The sequence below is a fragment of the Miniopterus natalensis genome, chromosome X, assembly GCF_054644295.1.
Source record: "Miniopterus natalensis isolate mMinNat1 chromosome X, mMinNat1.hap1, whole genome shotgun sequence".
NCBI lineage: Eukaryota > Metazoa > Chordata > Mammalia > Chiroptera > Miniopteridae > Miniopterus > Miniopterus natalensis.
Genome location: NC_142103.1, coordinates 10,572,335 through 10,585,289, shown reverse-complemented (window position 1 = coordinate 10,585,289; position 12,955 = coordinate 10,572,335). Strand labels below are relative to the sequence as shown.

The following is a 12,955-nucleotide window of genomic DNA, read 5'->3' as shown; positions in this document are numbered from 1 at the left end:
CCCCTACATCTGGCAGGCCCGTGACAGCAACAGTAACTCCCCCTTCACGCGCGCACCGGCGGCCCCCGGCTGCCTCCTCTCAGCTGCGCGGGCCTCCACTGCCCGTGGCGCGTCCTGTGTCTCGGCAGCGCCCTCCCAGGCTCCTCTTCGCGGCTCCCGAGTGCACCTGCTTCCCCAATAAGACAGAGCAGCCCTCTAGCCCGAGGCTCGGGAGGGGGCGGCGGAGGCGCGGCTCAGCTCGCCGAGCCCCGGAGGTGAAAGAGGTGTCTCCGCCCCGCAGGCCACCCCCCCGCCCCGCCCAGTGGAGTAATGTCGCTCCGAGGCCAAAGAGCTCCGGAGGTGCCTTAGGGTGCAGCTCTTTGTCTTCCCCAGCTGCGCTCCTGGCCCGCTGACCCCCGCACGCTCCAAGAAAGGGGGGCGCGGGGGAGCATGAGACCTATAAAATAAATGGGGGCGAGGAGAAAGGAAGACCGTCCCGCTGGTGTGTGCCGCTCTCCCCTCCCCCTTTCCTCCGCAGGCTTCCTCCCCGCGGAGTGTCCCTGGGGATTGGGCAGGGGAGGGTCTCTGGCCCAGGCGCAGCCGCGCTCGGGGCACGCGGTGGGGTCGCAGCCCAAGAGTCCGGGCCTAGGGCACAGGCAGGAGGAGAAGGAGGGAGAAGGCTCGTGGCTGCTCCCTCTTCCATCTCTCCCTTCCCTGCCTGGCTTTTGTGTTGGTGCCTCGGAGCCGCCGCGAGGAGGGTGAGCTGGGGGGGGGCGCTGGGGTGAGAGGCACCCCCTGCGCGCGCGCACACGGTGCGGGCGCACGCACACACGCGCGCGGACACACATTCACGGACACGCACACACACACACACACTCACACACACACGCACAAAGCTTGCTCGCCTCGAGCGCACTAACGGGCCGTTTTCTTTGTGTGGAGCCCTCGAGGGGGGTTGGGGCCCCGGTCTGGTCCCGTCCTGGGGAGATGGCACAGCCCATCCTGGGCCATGGGAGCCTGCAACCCGCTTCGCCCGCTGGCCTGGCGTCCCTGGAGCTTGACTCGTCGCTGGACCAGTACGTGCAGATTCGCATCTTCAAGATCATCGTGATTGGGGACTCCAACGTGGGCAAGACCTGCTTGACCTTCCGCTTCTGCGGCGGGACCTTCCCGGACAAGACTGAGGCCACCATCGGCGTGGACTTCAGGGAGAAGACGGTGGAAATCGAGGGCGAGAAGATCAAGGTGATCCGGATGGGCTCTGGGAGGGGTCCTCGCCCGAGGCATGGCTGTAGCGGTTGTGAAGCCTCAGGTGCATGGCTGTGTCCCTGCTTGCTGAGCCCAAGACACTTGGCACCTCCTCACCCCCTTTTGCGTCTCTCAGCGCCCTGCTCCAACCTCACCCTTTGTAGGGCAGGCGGGAGTGGGTGCACTCATGCCCTCTGTCCCTGCCTGCCAGCTCCCACCAGGACAGCATGTGTAATCCCATCCTTGACCCTGAGCCAGGAGCAGGGCACCTGTGGGCAGAGGGCGGTAGGAGGGAACCTGCCCTGGTCTGTGGGATGGATCCCAAAGCACTTTACATATCTTGAGGTCTCCTCTACCTCTTGGGTTCCAATAGGCTGCAAAACCCCACTTTGGTTAAGGCATGAGGGGGGAGGAAAGGATGGAAGTCCATAGAAAATTACAGTTGATGGTTAACGGTGGGGCTGAAATGGAATAGAGGTGGAGTGGGGGGTTCTGGCACAAAGTCATGACCCCTTTTAAAGAAACTGAGACAGGGTCACCCGCCAGCCCTTCACAATAGACAAAACTTGTTCTTTTGGAACAGCCCTTCTCAAATGACAGCTTCTTTATTCGCCGTTGCTCATTCTGTTGGTATTGTCTTCAGCAGGCCTTTGTAAAGATGCCAAGCAACTTACCAGGGCCAAGGGAAGTGCCCGGGTCCTCCCTTCTCGTTAGTTTATGAAGTGGGCTAAGTACAGACATTCTTGTCTGATCGTTTGTACTCACGTTTGGTTCAGAAAAGGTGGAAACTTGGTAGGACAACAATATTTCAATGTCAGAGGCTAGAGGGAGAGAGGACATGGCAAGGGCAGCTTCGTGTGTCAGGGGAGCATAGAGGGGCAGGGTTATGGGTAGGAAAGTCACCTCAAAGGACACTGTGCACTGAAGACCAACTCCACTAGACCCACAGCTGGCCTTTCCTGGAGCTTATGGTCGGACCCCGTCAGGTAAAGGTAAATCTTCCTCCTGCTGGTCCTAGAGCCCAAATGACCACACAAGGCCCATCTTCAGAGTGATGTGGGGAGAAGGGCTTAGTAACTGGGGGAAATGATGAAAAACACTGTAAACTCTGCAAGACTCTTAACTCCTTGGTTATTAAAATGAAAGTGGTTTAAAATGGCTTCAGAAACCGGGCCAAGACGCTAGATGTGTCAGGAAGGTAGGCAGCTCAGGACTGGTAAGGAAGAGCTCCCAAAAACAACTGAGCCGGGGGTCAGAAAGATGGGGCACTGTTTTGCAATAGTGACCTTTTTCACCTCTTGCATTTTGGGGGGAATTGCTACATTTCCTTTTTAAAGCCAAAGTAGGTATCTGTCTTTCTCCATTCCCAGGGCTTCATGTTGACGGTTGTGTGGTTAGGACTTGCTCTAGGGTGTCTAGCTTCTTTAATGTAAAGTTGTAAGATCCTGGAATTTCTAAAGCATGCCTTAATAATCCAAAGTAGGAAAATGCTTATGGATGTGCTCTTAAACCCTCAAGACCCTTAAAATATAATGCTACTGCCTGTTTAAAATCAAGTGTCACATTGAGCCAAACAGCTCTCTGGATTTAAGAGAGGGGAAATTAGTCTGCCTGCAATTTACATGGGGGAAAAAGGAAGTGTTTGGGAGCCTGGGGGAGAAGGGAGGAGGAAACTAGAAAGTGGAAAGTGGGAGGTGCAAACGACTGGAAGAGGGTCACCACCCAGTGCCCTTGGGGAAATTTTTTAAAGATTCCTTCCCTTACAACAGCCCAGTACTTAGCCAAGCTGGATTTTACAGCCTCTGCCAAAGATTCTGGACTTTTTCCCAGGGGGCAGAGCCTGTGACAGTGTGACTCACTAGAAACAGAGCTGAGCAGGACACCACGTGAGGAGAAGTGTTCAATACGGGCTTTTTAGGGGAAGATGATACTTCAAGAGGGCAAAATCTTGTGACACTTATGACATGAAGGAGCTCTCTGAGGGCAGATTCTGAAGGATCTCAGGGTGGGGTATGGGAGTGGCGAGATGGCAACCCTGCCTCTTGTAAAGCTGCTGCAACCTCAGGGCCAAAGCCGGCAGGCGAAGCCCAGCATGTCCGTGGGAAGATGGCAGATCATGGCAGATCATGGCAGCGAGCACACGATCTCCATAGATTTGGCCCCACACTCTGGCTGGCCCGGAGTTTCTCAAGGAACAAGTATCAAAACCACACCAGGAGGTGACTGCCAAAGGCTTCTCCCTTTGGGGGAGAGAGAAAAGTCTGTGGGCCTGGCTGAGGTGGCCCTAGACCACAGCCAGCAATAGAAAGCTGTCAGGCTATCAAATGACAACTCTCACAGGAGAGTGGGAAAGAGGGCTCAGTGAGCCCTTCTCTCAGTCCAAGAGTAGGGTGTGGCCTCTACTGGGCTGTCTCCCTGTACCCCAGGGCAGCATATATGTCAACCCCTGTAGGGGGATGACTGATTCAGTACATTTGAGACTACCCTCTTAATGACCAGGGCCATCCCTAGGGCTTTGAAACCCAATTTGGTGTCCCCAGTCAATGTGTCTTCGTTCCCTCCCCATCACATTTATTTATTTATTTATTTGTTTGTTTGTTTGTTTATTTATTTAAAATATATCTCTATTGATTTCAGAGAGAGGAAGGGAGAAAGGAAGGGAGGCATCAATGATGAGAGAGAGTCACTGACTGGCTGCCTCCTGCATGCCCCCCACTGGGGATCAAGCCCTGCAACCTGGGCATGTGCCCTGACCAGGAATCCAACTGCGATCTCCTGGTTCATAGGTTATGCTCAACCGCTGAACCATGCCGGCCGGGCCCCATCATAACATTTATAATCCAGTGTTCCCTAGTTAACATGAGCATCAAAAAAACCTCCAATGAGTAGATGATGATGATGATGATGATAATAATAAACTCCTGCTTTTTGAATAAACAAAGAGCCCATGCTGGACACTCGACATACACTGCCTCATTTGATCTTCACTGCAACCCGATGAAATTAGGACTATTATCATCATTCCCATATATAGATAAGGAGATCAAAGTTAGAGAGACTAAATAACTCACCCAAAGGTAGATGGATCTGAGCTTGTCTTTGACCCTTGAGCCTAACTAAGCACTTCCCTATTTCATTATCTTGCTTTCCCTGTGACAGGGTCAGTATTTCAGCCTAGATTCAGAGCCCATGCTCTCTACCGCTGCACTCTACTCTAGGGGGCAATATCTGGCCCAGGGGGAGTGTGCACAGGGGGAGGTGGTGTACCAGGCAGCCAGCCTGGCGGTCACTTCTAGGCCAGGGGTCCAGGGTTATAGCCCTAAGTCCCAGGGTCCTTCAAGTTGTCTCCTTCAGCTGCACCCCAGATGCTGAGCTGAGTACCTGGGTTTTACTTTTTGTACCTTGACTGTCTCACCTTAGCTGTGAGAATCAGAAAATATTCAGAGATGGAAGGGACCTTAGAGAATCTCTAATCCAACATCCAAATTTTACAGATAGGAAACTGAGACTCAGAGAGGGAAAGTGACATGCCTAAGATCACAGAGGACCAGGCCTACAACTCAGGTCTCCTAATTTCCCTTTCGGTGCTCTTTCCATATAAATGCCTGCTCTGGGCTTGTCCCATGGTCCATGCAACTCATGCAGGTACCTGTGACAGGGACACAGAAACACATCATATGGAAATGCTGACAGTCCTTTCTGACATCAGGCTTGGTGGAGGCATGCCCCAAACCCCAAAGAAAGGGTGGAGCTTCCCATGATGATCATTATGGGTCTGTCTCCTATAGGTCCAGCTAAATCATACTGAGCCTGTCTCAGACTAAAAGCCTGGAAAATGCTAATTAGGAGTGTGTGAGGGCTGGGATGAAGGAGGTATTAGAGGGGAGACTCAGAACTACTTTTGGAGCCATTCTTTGTAAATTCTCATGGAAGCACCCCCTCCTGCCTAGTTTGGTTCCCCCTCAAGCACTAGCCCTCCTGACCAGGCAAACTACAGGTCAGCCGTGGCTATGGGGCAGGAGCCAACCAGGACTGTGGATATCTCTTCCTCTGCTGATCACTTGGAAAAACTCCTTTCTGTGTTACATTACCGAGTGGACAAAGGCTGAGCTAAGTGTTCCTTCAGAAGCTGCCTGCAGTCAGAATGACATCATGTCTTCCTTAGGCCTCCTGAGCTTCCATCTTCTGCCAGTTAGCTTAATGGTTAATTACCTATCTGTGTGTCTCCCTGTCTGCCTTGCTTCCTCGCTTGCTGTGCGTTAGTTTCTCTTTGTCTCTGTCCCCTTTTGCCAATCTCTGGGTCAGCCTTGCGTGTGGATCTTAGACGCAGATGGGACAGTCCAGCTAGTTAAAAAAAAGATTGGTTTAAAACTTTTCCCGTCATCCACTCGGGCACCCTCCAAAGGTTACAGATGTATTTTTCTCCCCTTTTCCACTTCTACTCTCCCCCGCTGGCCTCCAACAAAGGACATTCATGCCTCATCTATAGAAAGAGGCCAGATATGTTCCCTAAGGAAAAGAAATAGCCATGTCAGCTCTGAGCATGTGCAGGGAGTGGGGGACTGGCTGAAGCTTGCTCAGGCAGCGGCAGCCCCAAGAAAATAGTTAAAAAGGCTAGATTTCTCTTTGCTAGCTCCCCACCCTGTGCCTTCCTGTTACTTTGGGCCTGCCCCCAGCCACCCGAGGCAGGTTGCTGGCATTCCTGTCCCCTCCCCCTCCCCAATGACTGCCTTTGCCTTGGCTCTATCTCCTGGTCTAGAAGCCAAGCTTCCTGCACTTTCCAGGATGACAACCAGCATGTCCAAGGAGCAGTGCTACCAGGGCAGGGCTGATGGGCCTTCCGAGACAGTGGCAACAACAAACATTCGCAGAGCACTTTATGTTTTGCAAAAGCTCTTTCTCGTGTGTTATTTCATCTGCCTAGTCATTCGAATAGCTACTAAGCGAAGGAGCTAGAAGCCAGGCCTCCCCATGCCAAAGCTGCTGCTGTGTTTCAGCAGTGCTTGCTCAGTTACTTGTCGGGCCAGACGGATGGGGGAGGTTTCGGGTCAGGGAGGAAGGGAGAGTGTATGAGGCCCTGCGCCAGGTACTTACAAGGGATGCTAATTCTCACGGCATCGCGACAAGATTGCTGTGGTCATCCTGTTTCCAGGGGAGGACGCTGAAGGTAGAGTAGGCTACTTGCCTGGGATGCCCAGCTAGTAGTCCGTGATTGGGCTGAGCTTTGCACGCAAGTTGGTTTGACTCCATTACTCCCCACTGGCCCTTAGAGAAAAGAGGATCTGAGGAGCATGTACATGGCTAAGGGGCAGGTGTCAGCCCCAGGGCACCATGTGGATGCAGTGCCCCCAGGAAATGAAGGACGGAGGAGAGGAGTGCCAGCTGCAAAAGGGGAAGGAGGTGCTTTCACTGCCGGGCAGGGGCCAGGTGCTATAAGTGTGCTGGGAAGAAGAGAGAATGTCCCACCTCCAAACGAAAATGAGGTGGCTGTGAGTCCAGGGAGCCTGACTGCTGTGCTCTCCCTTTGCGATGGTTCTTCCGATTTTCTGCTGTGAGCAGCCTGCTTCTTGGCTCACTTCTCACCACAGAGGCCCGAAGAATTTGGAATGGGGTTTCTAATGAGCTAGAATGGGAGCAGTGCCTCCAGTTTAAATTCGGAGCCTCCAAAGAAAAGCTTCAAGGCTCCCCGCGTCATTGGAGGCAAAGTCGGTCCCCAGCAGAGAGGGCCCTCCCTGCAGCTCCGGCAGCTTGGGTGGTACACACAATTTTGAAGCCAAAAAAAAAAAAAAAAAGCCAAACGGCCAACCTACTCAGCCCCAAACACCTCACACACTCCCACCCGCGTTCCTGCTAGTGGCAGGTATTTTTAGAGTCCTGGGCTCATGGTGTTAAAGCATCTGCCACATGCCTGAGGGCTGGTAGGGATTCAGCCTTACTCAGAGGCAAGAGTTAGGGCTATGGGGGGGCGGGGAGTTGGGGATCAGGATATTCTTGTGCTGTATCTTCTCTCTTCCCACTGACCTCCATTCCTCTCCTGGCCTGCTTTCTCCTGCTTCCTGCTCGGAGCACCAGAGCGGTGGAAGAAATGAAAATCTCTCCTGGCTCTGCTTGCCAAAGCGAATCAGGCTTCGAGGACTTAAGTTTTTGTGCATTACCAAAGTTGAATATTCCCTCTGAAATCGCCGTGGCAGATATCTAGGATGCCAGACTACTTGTAGTTTCTGTAGCTCAGGCCAATACTGCTCTTTGATAATGATGACAATATTGATGACAACTGTAATGTAATGACGAGTGATCTGATGCACAAAAAGACGGTTGCAGTTTAGCTGGAGAGATGCCAAAGGCATCTAGAAAACAAACTAGAGAACAAACAAATATATTCTAAATGGTGTGGTATGAACTCAAAGTGCAGTAGAAACACCTAAGAAAAGAGAATTGAAGAGATGTTAGGGAAGGTTTTAGGAAGATGGTGGAGGCCTGAGCCAAGCCTTGAAGAATGGGTGAGATCTGAGTAGGGTCCTGAGGGGGAAACCGATTCTGTAGGGCACGGGTGAACTAGCAGGACCAACGGTACAGAGGAGGGAATGAACCAGGTGTAGCTGAGCAGTTTAAAATGAGGTTGGGTGAGGTCGAATTACGGCCGACAAAATTTTCCATTTGATGCAGAAGAAGGCTAACATGATTTCCTGATGAGATGGATGACATGCTGATAAAAGCAGGGATTTAGGAAGGCAAGTTTGAAAGCAGTATGCAGGATGCACAGGAGTAGAGACATCTAGAATCCAAAAACTTCACTGTAGTCCAGAAGTGAGGAGAGGAGAGTCTGGCCTAGGGACATGAAAATCGAGATACAAGAATGGGCGAATCTGCCTGGCTGGTGTTGCTCAGTGGTTGAGCGTCAGCCCATGAACCAGGAGATCGGGGTTCGATTCCTGGTCAGGGCACATGCCCGGGTTGTGGGCTCGATCCCCAGTCAGGGGCGTACAGGAGGCAGCTGATCGATGATTCTCTCTCATCATTGATGTTTCTATCTCTCTCTCCCTTTCCCTTCCTCTCCCTGAAATCAATAAAAACATATTTAAAAAAAAAAGAATGGGTGAATCTGAAAGTCGTGTGAAAGGCATGTGGTGGCCATGTCCATACAGGGAATGAAGGGGAGCTTGGACAATGAAAATTGATGTTTAGAATGATGACTCTGGGGCCCTTTTAAGATCTTCACTCAGCAAGGAGATTCAATTATATTTACTAGATTATACGGACTGACTGATAACTCCAAAGAAAGGCTATACTTAGTTTTAAGAGCCATAGTAGTCAATTAGTGGCCATAATAAAATTATCTTTGATAACTGAGAATTGTATAGGGCCTTGGGACCATTATTCTGAGTATGAATTTTTCTTGTCCAAGACTCTGGATGTATAAAGGGAAATAGATTGGGTTGAATGTATATCGAATCCAGAGTGTCCCTTGGGAGTTGTGTCTTTGTATATGTTACTTATATCAGCATTTTTCCTTCATAATTTGGCCTTTGTCCCAAAAGGTAAGATGCAGAAGAAAAATCCAGTGAGCTAAATTACCTTTTACATAACAAAGAAGTGAACTTAAACTGAGCTACAAGCTGAGATTTAAATACTTTGTTTTCTTTAAAAAGTCATCCAAAAAAAAAACAAAACAAAAACCCAGCAAAATGAAAACAAAATCCCAAAACAAAGTGATGAATGCTTATAGTAGAAAATTTGGAAAATACAACAACAACAAAAAGACCTAAATAAATGCCACCTATAGTCCTACTGCCCTTAAATAATTATTAATGTTCTGGTGTATACACTTCCAGTCTTTCCTATGAATATGACTATGTTTAATGTATATATTTTTAATCCTGACCCCAGGATATTTTTTTTCCATTGCTTTTCAGAGAGAGTGGAAGGGAGAGAGAGAGAGAGAGAGAAACATTGATGTGCGAGAGACACATCGATTGGTTGCCTGTCACACTCACCCCGACCAGGGCTGGGGCTGGAGCCTGCAACCGAGGTCCGTGCCCTTGGCTGAAACAGAACCCACGACCCTTCAGTCCAAAGGCCGACGCTCTAACCACTGAGCCAAGCAGGCTAGGGCAGTTTAATATTTTTTATAATTGGGACAAAAGCATATGAAAATGTTCATATTCTGCTTTCACTTATATTTTGTGCACACTTCCTCTACCATTTATTCTTTGAAAATATATTAATGGCTGCATAATAACCCACTGTATAGATATATACATAAACTTTAGCTATTCCTCTCCTACTGAGCATTTAGGTTGTTTCTTGTTTTTTAAAACTATAAATAACATGGTGATTAAGGCCTTTGTACAAAATTTTGACCACATATTTGCTGTTGCTTTCGTATAGACTTTCGGAAGTGAGATTATAAGCTCAAAGAGTTTTGAACATTGTTAAGGTTCTTGATAATACTGCCAGGTTGCCCTCCGAAAAGTTGATCAATGTACATCCCAGTTTTTCAACAAAAAAACCTTAAGAAAAACTTTATAAACCCTGAAAGAAGCATCTCTCTATACGTTCATAAGTCCATTCTGCCAATCTGTCAAAGAACCACTTCCTGTGTCAGGGTTTGTCACCTCCATTTTATAATGCCACAGCATCAGGTTTTCTCTTCTCACTTCATGTTTCCTTTCCTGACTCCAAACACGGGTTTTTGTATCTTTCAGGTTCAGGTGTGGGACACAGCGGGCCAGGAACGCTTCCGCAAAAGCATGGTCGAGCATTACTACCGCAACGTGCATGCAGTGGTCTTTGTCTATGACGTCACCAAGATGACATCCTTCACCAACCTCAAAATGTGGATCCAAGAATGCAACGGCCATGCCGTGCCCCCGCTAGTACCGAAAGTGCTTGTGGGCAACAAGTGTGACTTGACGGAACAGATCCAGGTGCCCTCCAACTTAGCCCTGAAATTTGCCGATGCCCACAACATGCTCTTGTTCGAGACATCGGCCAAGGACCCCAAAGAGAGCCAGAACGTGGAGTCGATTTTCATGTGCCTGGCTTGCCGATTGAAGGCGCAGAAATCCCTGCTCTATCGTGATGCTGAGAGGCAGCAGGGGAAGGTGCAGAAACTGGAGTTCCCACAGGAAGCTAACAGTAAAACTTCCTGTCCCTGTTGAAACCAAATGGTGTAAATACAAGATCAGTTATCACTAGGGTTTTTTTTCTTTCCCTTTTTTTTTTTTTTTTTTCCCGTGCCTGCATAACGCTGACACCTGCTTGTTTCCATACAAATTGATTTAAAATAAAATTTGTATAGATTACCGCATGCCTTCATGTCTTGCTTTCCTCTGGGAAGACGTTTCTGACTTTCATGAGTAGAAGAGGCAGCTTGCCCTCCTAGGATACGTCTGTGCCAAGGCACATTCCCTATCAGCCTTCTGTGCCACCTGAAGAGCTCATTGAGTCACTTCTTCAGGACGAATTCGTTGTCTGACTCAGGGTCATCAGGGGGCAGAAACACCCGCAGGGGGTGGGATACAGGCCAGATATGGTTTCTAGAGTGCCAATAAGATAGGGAAGACTCGAAAGATGTTGACTCATCAGTATTTCCTAGGTTCCCTAGAGGAGACTACTCTCTCCTTATTTCCCAAAGTTTAAAAAGGAAAAGTCTATGTTGCCCAACGGGCCCGGTTGCTTCCAAATGGTTAGCTCCTTCTTCCCATATTCCACTAAGCAGTGTCTGACACCAAAAGTGTTTCTGTCCCCCTTTCTTAGAGAGGTTAGGGCTCAAGCTAACAAATATCTGTTATGCCCCTGGATCTTTGCTGTGTGCCATGGAGCAATCATAACAAGAAGAGGATTCATCCCCTGTGTTCAAAGGTCCTTTGGTCTAGTTGTGGGACTATCACACACACTGAAACTACTTGGGAACGAAAATGAGGCAACTGTATCACCAAGTGCGTGGTTGTGCTATGGGAATTGAGAGCGGTATGTACTCCACATTAAGGAGGGGTCACTGAAAAAGAATTGGACTTATTTTGTATGTTGAATAAAGTGTAACGTTTGGATTGTTAAAGGGGTGAGGATTGGCAAAGTCAGGAGGCAGGAACGACCTTGGGGGCTGAACAGGACAGCTAGGAGTCTGGCTTACTGACAGCTGAGCAACCTTAGTGGGAGAGCCCAGCGTGGGGAGGTCTGCACACCAGGCAGGACAGTTTGTTGCCTTTTGAGCTAAATGGGAGTTTTGGTGGCTCTCCAGTAAGAACCCTGTAGGTATTTTTTAAAATATATTTTATTGATTTCAGAGAGAAGAAGAGAGAGGGAGAGAGAGAGATAGAAACATCAATGATGAGAGAGTCATGGATTGGCTACCTCCTGCATGCCCTCAACTGAGGATCGAGCCCGAAACCTGGAAATGTGCCCTGACCGGGAACTGAGCCGCGATCTCCTGGATCTTAGGTCGATGCTCAACCGCTGAGCCACGCCTGGCCGGGACCTGTAGGTATTTTTTATGTGGCTGGTCCTAGGTATGTGAAAGTCCCTTGTCCAAAGGTTAAAGTAACTAAATGGCTATAAGGGCATATCTACAATAGCCCCAGGTAGATCTCTTTACTTGGGGATGCTTTTTAAGGTGCCTTTGTTGCCAGAGGTCTGTGGGGAGATGGTCTTAGGCAGACAGCCCCTTAGCACATTTCTCTGGTAGGTGAATGCAGGTCTGCCCCCTGCCCCCTGCCAGCAAAGAGTAATCCATCCCAGATGCACTTCACCCCCCCCAAAAAATAGCCTGTTTGGTCCTTCCAGGTTGTCCCTGCAACACTCTTCTTCCCACACTGGCTAATCCCCCGCCTCACCCCCACCCAGCCTCAGTCTCAGCCTAGCCCCCAGGCTGGTTCGCATTACTTGGCTTGTGACTGTATCCCAGTCTTTGGGGTCTGCCTAGTATCACAGTGCCATTTTCTGCCTAGTTGTCCCCTCCCTGTCCAGCTCCTGAATCTCACTAAAGGGGCTGAGAGCCGGCTGTGGTCTGTTGGTGAACTGCCTGCTGAAACCCCTGCAGCTATGCTTCTCCCCGTGGCGCGCACAAGGGGCTTGTCTCAGGCTTCATATGCTGGCTCCTTGCCCAGGACATGAACTGCTGTTGTGGTGTCATTTGGCCCTTGTGACCTGGGTCACCTCTCAGTGGCTGAACGTATACTTGTCCGTTCTTTTTTAAAAAATATATCTTTATTGATTTCAGAGAGAGGAAAGGAGAGAGAGAGAGAGACAGACAGAAACATTAATGATGAGAGAGTCATTGGGGATCGAGCCTGCAACCAGGGCATGTGCCCTGACCGGGAATTGAACCCCGATCACCTGGATCCTAGGTCGATGCTCAACTGCTGAGCCATGCCCGGCAGGGCTACTTGTCCATTCTAATGGGTGCATTTCAGTCTGGGTCCTGACCTGTCTTGGACAGGGCCCCTTTGTGCTGTAACAAGGTCAAGATGACATTCCAAGTCCTCTAAGCAGGATTGCCTCTGGTGCCTTTCAGCAAACCTTTACTGAGCACCTACTATGTGCCACTGTTCTAAGCCCTAGGGATACTTAGGTGAGCAAAATAAAATCCTGCTCTCGTAAAGGAGACAGACACTAAACCAGAAATGAGACACATAAATGAGATCATTTGAGAGAGTAATAAGGATTCTAAGGGCCAGAGAACAGGGTAAATGAATAGAGAATGAGGGAGGTGGGGGGAGGGCAACAT

General features: G+C 49.7%; 1 protein-coding gene across 2 annotated transcripts; it reads left to right on the top strand.

Annotated features, from left to right (window-relative positions):
* The first annotated feature begins 680 nt into the window (after positions 1 to 680).
* On the top strand, positions 681 to 10,532 carry RAB33A (RAB33A, member RAS oncogene family). 2 transcript variants are annotated; one of them, XM_087813533.1, is made up of 3 exons: positions 681 to 737; positions 922 to 1,224; positions 9,933 to 10,532. In XM_087813533.1, the coding sequence occupies exons 2-3, from the start codon at positions 967 to 969 to the stop codon at positions 10,386 to 10,388; spliced, it is 714 nt and encodes a 237-aa protein (XP_087669659.1). In that variant the 5' UTR covers positions 681 to 737; positions 922 to 966; the 3' UTR covers positions 10,389 to 10,532. The 2 variants fall into 2 exon arrangements, with proteins under 2 accessions (XP_087669659.1, XP_016071427.1); XM_016215941.2 differs by lacking the exon at positions 681 to 737 and having other exon boundaries at positions 882 to 1,224.
* Positions 10,533 to 12,955: the final 2,423 nt, after the last annotated feature.

Excerpts from the sequence above, each read along its gene's own strand:
- RAB33A (XM_087813533.1), top strand. The coding sequence starts at position 967 with ATGGCACAGCCCATCCTGGGCCATGGGAGCCTGCAACCCGCTTCGCCC. Across the intron at positions 1,225-9,932 it reads TCGAGGGCGAGAAGATCAAG|GTTCAGGTGTGGGACACAGC; the intron begins GTGATCCGGATG and ends TGTATCTTTCAG.